The following is an 8,521-nucleotide window of genomic DNA, read 5'->3' as shown; positions in this document are numbered from 1 at the left end:
AAAGACTGTTAATCTTTTCAAAATCTTTTTAAAGTACGTTAGTCCCGAGCTGCATTCCCTTGCATGTGCCTTGTTGATACCAGCTTCGATTAGTCAAAGAAAACCAAGGCAAATCCGATTTAACTAAGAAAACTAATATTGTAAAGAATTACTTGGATGCGTTTTGGAGACGGTGAAAAGTGCGCGCTCTTTCTTTCAGTCAAACATGCGCCCTGTCACAAGGGCAGCGTTTCATCTACATTACTCACCGATCAAATAAGACTTTGGCGGGACAAAAAAATCAATTTGGCGGGCGCTAAAACAAGTTAAATGCAGGAAAATTCATGCGTGAATTTAACCGAGTAGTAATATGCGAATGCGACCACATAAAATTGTAATTAAAAAAAATTAAATTTTCTGGAACCCTGTCTTAATAGCTCAATAAAATAAGTGGCAGGAGGCTCATGTGCAGCCTCACGGGGTGTAACAAGAGTAAGCTGACGGCAGCTAGGCGGGCTTTCGTGCCATGCCAAGACTAATCCATTATAACGTAAAGAAAAATACATTTGCAGAGATTACATGCAGAGCTACATTTCGATGCAACAATTTGTATATGGTATTATAAGACTTACTGTGCAAAGCTCCCGTTTTCGACGCACAGATTCTCTGCTAGTGCTAACATTAACGTTAGACTCTTCACTCCCGCCAGATTTTGCAGGTGGACTTGCATGCACCGATGGCACAGCTCCATTTGCCAGCCTAACCCACTCTTTTCGTCGAAATCCCATGCGAAATTCCATAAGATCTCCTTGGTTGTAGCTGTCCGGTGTGAAGTGTTTTTCACATACCACCGTGTGTCTAGTCAACGAGGAGGCAGCGAAATTGCTTCTCTTTGCCTGGACGAAACGTATCCAAGCACGGAAATCTTTGTGTTTCTTGTTTGGAAATCGGTGGACCCGATGGCCAGACAAGTTGGAGTTGTTGCATCCAAAACAAACACAAGAATTCACCATTGTGACAACTCAAACCTACTATAACTATAATAACGATAACGACAATCTCTATTTTCTGTTTCCACCTCTCAGACTACGTAAACCCACACTGAGAACCAGGGCTGCAGCGCCTATGTTTGCCTGTCGTTACGTCATATGACGCGTTCTCTGGGAAAAGGCGGTTTTTTTTGGCGCGTAGCTTAGAATAGGCACTTTTTTTCCTTAATTTCTGCCCGTGGGTGTTGTAAAACATATGTATTCTTATGTACGTCTTTTTAAATTTACATTTTCATACAATATTCTGTATAAATTAAGTTATAAAATTATATTGAAAGATGGCCTTTAAAGTTTCAGCATTTTTATCTTGTGAATTTTCTGGGAACTGAAGCTTATTTTGGAATTGAATTACCTATATGAACTACATTGTCAAACAATTTTATATTTGACTGTATATAGTTCATACTATGTAACCTTATACTATTTAACCCCTTACCAGTCACCCCCGTTTTTTGGCATGGAGACAGAAATGACATACCCAAAATAAAAAGGTTTCTGCTCATGATTCTTTCTGACTAGATACATAATCAACATTTTTTAGAGAAGGCTAATCAGATTGATTTATGGCACTTTTCATCTCTGTAAGATCTCACATGTAAACACTCCTGTGTGCTCTTTATGTGTGTTTGGTTGTGAAAACTCCCCGATTCATGGTTCTATTGTTCTCACCAAACGAGTCTTTCACACCTCCGCCAGGTATGACACATTATCCGCATTATTCTTTTATCATTATTCTTTTGTTTTTATTCCACCTTTATCAGCCTTTTTTGTGGAATTTCAATGTTTACAAAGCAACAAAGCAGCGATCTCACTTCAGTTTCTGTATGCATTTAGCCCTTATTTATCAAAAGTCTTATTATGAAAATACAACAAAACATTTTCTTACGACCTTACGTGAATTATTGTGACAGAAATGCATTATGAAGAATAAATGCACCTGCTATTAGTAGCATTAGAGCTAACATTAGCATCAAGCTACATCAGACAATTTATTAAATTATTAGTAAACTTTTACTCAAAACTCACTTTGAACCCCGATCGAGTGTTTGTAATATCCTTTTGTGATCACGGGTGGAATTTGGTCATTTACTGTTGTAAAAATGCTATTTGTAGCCTTTTTCATCGCTGCACAAGTTAGCATTTCCGATGTACATTTTTTATATTTTTTATAAAATGCCCCAGATCTCAAGAAAATCTCATACCAAGCTTTTCTATCGTAATCGCGGGTTTATTATTCGGATATTTCGTGTGTACAGAGGTGTTTCAGTTTTGTTGTGAGCAGATATGAACCAGGAAGTGTTCTCGAACCATGTAACACGATGTGGCGGTGTCCGGTTTTGGGACTGTCAGATATATATATATATATATATATATATATATTAGATTCATTGCACACCAACTGAAATATTTCAGGTCTTTTATTGTTTTAATACTGATGATTTTGGCATACAGCTCATGAAAACCCAAAATTCCTATCTCAAAAAATTAGCATATCATGAAAAGGTTCTCTAAACAAGCTATTAACCTAATCATCTGAATCAACTAATTAACTCTAAACTAATTAACACTTGCAAAAGATTCCTGAGGCTTTTAAAAACTCCCAGCCTGGTTCATTACTCAAAACCGCAATCATGGGTAAGACTGCTGACCAGAAGGCCATCATTGACACCCTCAAGCAAGAGGGTAAGACACAGAAAGAAATTTCTGAATGAACAGGCTGTTCCCAGAGTGCTGTATCAAGGCACCTCAGTGGGAAGGAAAAGTGTTGCAAAAAACGCTGCACAACGAGAAGAGGTGACCGGACCCTGAGGAAGATTGTGGAGAAGGACCGATTCCAGACCTTGGGGGACCTGCGGAAGCAGTGGACTGAGTCTGGAGTAGAAACATCCAGAGCCACCGTGCACAGGCGTGTGCAGGAAATGGGCTACAGGTGCCGTATTCCCCAGGTCAAGCCACTTTTGAACCAGAAACAGCGGCAGAAGCGCCTGACCTGGGCTACAGAGAAGCAGCACTGGACTTTTGGACAAATTTTGCATGTCATTCGGAAATCAAGGTGCCAGAGTCTGGAGGAAGACTGGGGAGAAGGAAATGCCAAAATGCCTGAAGTCCAGTGTCAAGTACCCACAGTCAGTGATGGTCTGGGGTGCCATGTCAGCTGCTGGTGTTGGTCCACTGTGTTTTATCAAGGGCAGGGTCAATGCAGCTAGCTATCAGGAGATTTTGGAGCACTTCATGCTTCCATCTGCTGAAAAGCTTTATGGAGATGAAGATTTTGTTTTTCAGCACGACCTGGCACCTGCTCACAGTGCCAAAACCACTGGTAAATGGTTTACTGACCATGGTATTACTGTGCTCAATTGGCCTGCCAACTCTCCTGACCTGAACCCCATAGAGAATCTGTGGGATATTGTGAAGAGAAAGTTGAGAGACGCAAGACCCAACACTTTGGATGAGCTTAAGGCCGCTATCGAAGCATCCTGGGCCTCCATAACACCTCAGCAGTGCCACAGGCTGATTGCCTCCATGCCACGCCGCATTGAAGCAGTCATTTCTGCAAAAGGATTCCCGACCAAGTATTGAGTGCGTAACTAAACATAATTATTTGAAGGTTGACTTTTTTTGTATTAAAAACATTTTTCTTTTATTGGTCGGATGAAATATGCTAATTTTTTGAGACAGGCATTTTGGGTTTTCATGAGCTGTATGCCAAAATCATCAGTATTAAAACAATAAAAGACCTGAAATATTTCAGTTGGTGTGCAATGAATCTAAAATATATGAAAGTTTAATTTTTATCATTACATTATGGAAAATAATGAACTTTATCACAATATACTAATTTTTTGAGAAGGACCTGTACTTGAGCTTACAGCCATTATAGGAAGCAGCGGCAATAGTGTTTTCAAATGGACTCTGCGGATGGAAAGAAGCGACCAGCCTCCAGCACAATTTAGACACCCACGGACACTCCTCTTAAGTAAAAAAAAAAAAAAAGAGCGTGCGCACTGAGAATGAGCATGAGACTGGCTGCAGTTCCTCTAACGGCCACTGGTGTCAGTAACGGTTAGACATTTCAGAACCTACGCAATGCTCCTTTAAATACAAACCTTTTATTAACTTAGCGAATAAAAATACCAACATGTATAGGCTGAAAATCAGCAAACTGTGGACCAAAACAAATAAGAACCATAGAACGTTTATTGTTTAGCCAATATTAGAATGTTTTTAAAACTAATAAGAATATAAAATGTATAAATTTTGTATAAATCACACAAATTTTAAATAAGATAAAACCATATAAATAAGAAACAAATATAAAAGAAAAACTTCAAAAATGACCTTAGCCTACATAAATTACAAGTCAGCACTCTAAAAAATAAATAAAAACACTTAAAGGTCCTATGACATGAAAATTTCACTTTCTGAGGATTTTTAACATTATAATGAGTTCCCCTAGCCTGTATGTGGTCCCCAAGTTTCTAAAAAAATTTAATCGGTGTAAATCGAGATTTTACTATCTTTCTCTGCCTTTGAGAAGATGGAAGCTCAAACGGGCTGATCTGGAATCTCCTCTTTGTGACGTTGTAAAGAGAAATGTTACCTTCCCGTTTCTCTGCTTTACCCGCCCAAATATTTACATATAATTCAGTCGCAATGTCAGCACAGGCGTTACAAACAGACTTTTATGATATGGATTCGACAGCACCGGCACAAACAGTGAGTAACAGTGTTCATTAATGCCTGATCTGTGATCAGTGGTTTCTGATGTGTAGTTAATCTTTCAAGTTCACACAGACTTTCTTTCTAAATCGTTTAATACTGTTTATGCATCAGTGAATCAAGCCAGTGACTAAACGATCAACTTCACGTTATTTCTCTTAGTAGCATGAAACAAATCTGTTATTTAAATTGTGATTTAACTACAGAGAGCGATCAAAGAGCGCTCCCTTTTTTTCGGAGCTCTCACACATCGCGAGTATATATTATCTGCACTCTTGCCTAAACTGCAGTTACAATTAATGACGCTGTTATGCTGCACAACAAAGCTCTTACTGTATTCATGTGGTGTATTCATGTGTTTGCTGTTAGTTGTGGTGAAAGCATTTTGTGAGAGAAAACGTGTTGCAATAATGACGAGATGACTGCATTCACGTGATAAACAGACTCGGTCTACTCAATGCTCATCACTGCAGCCTTTCATGTGATGGGAAAAGATCGAAAAAATAATTATATAATCAACAAATCCACGATTCGTTAATCTCGACAGCTGTAGTATATATATATATATATATGAGAGGGGTCCACATGTAATACGCATTTCGAATGCAAAGATGTCAGCCAATCACAACAGTTGTGGTTTACTCAGAGTCTCACAGCAGACACGCCCCTTCAAACAGAGCATTCAAGCCAGAGGGCTAATATCAGGATATAAAAAATGCTTTTTATTTCTACATTTTAAATGTAAAAATCATACTAACAATATAAGTACACCTAAGGAAACATTAAAAAGCATTTAAAGGAAAGGAAATAATCCATGTCATGGGACCTTTAAAAATTGATAGCCTGAATGCACTGTAAGTCGCTTTGGATAAAAGCGTCTGCTAAATGCATACATTTAATTTAATTTATTAACAGCGCTTGCAGAGTTTTTTTTTTTTCTTTCTTTTGGGCTGAGGCTCGACGTCGGCCTACTCCTCATTTTGTTCTCCCTCTTCTCTCATGGGGTGCGTTAACGGCGCTTTCCTACCAAGGATGACCGTGTCTTCCTCTATCATCTTCTTGATCTCTTCAACATTCGGGTCGTAGCCACCCCAGTAGCGCAGGTCCAGGAATGTTGTCTTGCGCATAAGCTGCCGGCTTGCTTCTGGTAGAGCTTCATATTTCTTGTCTAAAATAGATATGATGCCGGCTTTCAGGTTGGCTTTCAGTTGTCCATCCTCATCCGATGGAGCCAATGTGTCCTTTTTAATGAGATGCAGCACAGGGTAAAGAGATGGCGCGGTTATGCTGATCTGTGATGTGACTGTCTCTTGGCACGAAGAATTGAAGCTGCATTCAGTTTTTAATTAGGGCTCAAGCCCAAAGGGCTTAAATTTAAATCTTTTTTTATTATTATTATTATTCCTCTAATTTTTTCCCCAAGGTTTTGGGGGCTTTTGGGGCCCTTAACATGCTTAAAAAGTCTAGAAAATTGGCACACACCTTGGAATCTGCGGCCATCAGGGCCAGGCAGAGACTGATACATGGGCGTGGCACAGTGGCTCTACAGCACCCCCAGGAATACTGAGGGCCATATATCATACATACTTGCACGTATACATATGAAACTCGGTATGCATGTAGATCTAATCAAACCAAACAATTTTTGCACTGCATGTCATAAGCTGAAAAACACATGCTCTGGAATTTGATATACTCCTCTGAGGAACTCCATATAACTCCAAGTTGATATCTTGAATGGTTTGGCCGTGGCAAGGCATTGAAATTATGGCGAGAAATGAGAAACAGGAAATGTCTTATAACATCCACATACATTGAGTTTGCTCAAACTTCATCAGTTCGCTCATTGTATGATGCCAATCTCATATATGGGACTATTAGGAGTCAAAGTTAAAGCGCCACCAACTGGCAGCAGTAAGTGTGCAGTAAGCAGTAAGTGTGTGAATAATTTTCTAAATGTTTTGAATTCAGTGTCTTATTTTTACTCGATTTGCTTTAAACTTTATCAGAATAATGACAAAACACAGCCGATGTCAATCTGTTGTGGGGATATTGATACCTAATATAGTGTTTCCATGGTAACGTGTAAATCTCAAATATTCTGTTCTGGTAATTTTGAGGCAGATAACAAGGTCAGAATTTACTCAAAACACTGTATTATGAAATCTATATTAATGATAGATAGACAATGGCAAAAGCTTATAAAAGGGCATGGAGGAGGCACCTTTTGTCAAAAGTGGGGGGTTAGTTTTAGCTACAGACACCAAACTCGGTACATAAATTGTTCTTATCAAGACGGACAACTTTCTAATTCACAGTCATCAGTTATGAACAACAGTAAGTCAGCTATTTTGATTTGAATGTGGTTTTTTTGAAAAATATAGCTGTGAATTAATGCATACGCCTCAGGGGAGAATTACACTATACACACCAAACTTATATACACACAGATATATATATATATATATATATATATTTATGTGTGTATGTGTATATATATGTATATGTATATGTGTGAGATTGGAAAACATTTTAACATTGTAAAAAGTTTGAGAGATTACAGATAGAATCTAGCTAAATGTTTGTTTTTAATGCTTAAAATATTTACATTTTTTGATGTCTGTTATTATTGTATTTGTCTTTCTCACCTTAGATGTGAAGGCGCTGAAACAAGAGAGTGAAATACTGATTGAAATGGAAGAGCCAGATCAGTGTGAGAAATACCATGATTTCAAAACTGGAGGAAAAGCTACTGAATGCTCACAGATTAAAAAAACTTCAAGAAAAATAACACAAAAGATAGGAAATAGAAGTTATTTCACCTGCCAACAGTGTGGAAGAAGTTTCACTGAAAAGGGAAGCCTTCAAGTCCACATGAGAATTCACAATGGAGAGACCCCTTTTACCTGCAAACTGTGTGGGAAGAGCTTCTCACTAGAAGGAAATCATAAGACTCACATGAAAATTCACACCGGAGAGAAGCCTTTCACATGCCCTCAGTGTGGAAAGCGCTTTAGACATAAAGTATCCCTTAAAAACCACAGGAGGGTTCACACTGGAGAGACCCCTTACACCTGCAAACTGTGTAGGAAGAGCTTCTCACTAGAAGGAAATCTTAAGACTCACGTGAGAATTCACACTGAAGAGAAGCCTTTCACCTGTGATCAGTGTGGAAAGAGATTTAGACATAAAGGATCCCTTAAAAGCCACATGAGAATTCACACTGGAGAGACTCCTTTCACCTGCAAACTGTGTAGGAAGAGCTTCTCACAAGAAGGAAATCTTAAGACTCACATGAAAATTCACACTGGAGAGAAGCCTTTCACATGCCTTAAATGTGGAAAGAGTTTCAGACATAAAGTAACCCTTAAAAACCACATATGTATTCACTCAAGAAAGAACTGTTGAATGTTAAATGAAGTTCACAGACAGGAATAAACAAAGCAGAAATAGCACATAGTTTCTGCGAATCTCATGTTTAAGTCTTCAGTTTTATCAGATTTACAGAAGACAGATACAGCTTTACGCTATTCTCTGAAAACAGTCAGGGGACACTGACATAAAACAGGAAAAAAAACTTTAACTTGAATTTTATTAAGGGATGTACGATATATCGGCTCTCATATCGATGTCGTGAGTGCTATTTTTAAAGGGGAAAAGATGCTATTTTTCACAAGCTGTTATGATTCTTTTGGGGTCTTAATGAAAAGTCTATAATATACTTTGGTTAAACTTTCTCAAAGATAGTGTAAAAAAATTGTTTTACCCTACCA

The 8,521-nt window shown here is 38.3% G+C and overlaps 1 protein-coding gene across 1 annotated transcript; it reads left to right on the top strand.

Annotated features, from left to right (window-relative positions):
• Nucleotides 1-7,622: 7,622 nt before the first annotated feature.
• Nucleotides 7,623-8,108, top strand: LOC132098226 (gastrula zinc finger protein XlCGF57.1-like; the record flags this gene model as incomplete). The annotated part of the gene is made up of 1 exon (XM_059504413.1): nucleotides 7,623-8,108. A coding segment is annotated over exon 1 (486 nt), but the record flags the coding sequence as incomplete, so codon positions are not given.
• Between the last annotated feature and the right edge of the window lie 413 nt (nucleotides 8,109-8,521).

This window comes from Carassius carassius, chromosome 21, assembly GCF_963082965.1.
Source record: "Carassius carassius chromosome 21, fCarCar2.1, whole genome shotgun sequence".
NCBI classification, from domain to species: Eukaryota; Metazoa; Chordata; class Actinopteri; order Cypriniformes; family Cyprinidae; genus Carassius; species Carassius carassius.
The sequence above is the reverse complement of the archived record's forward strand: the minus strand, read 5'-3'. Positions and strand labels throughout refer to the sequence as shown.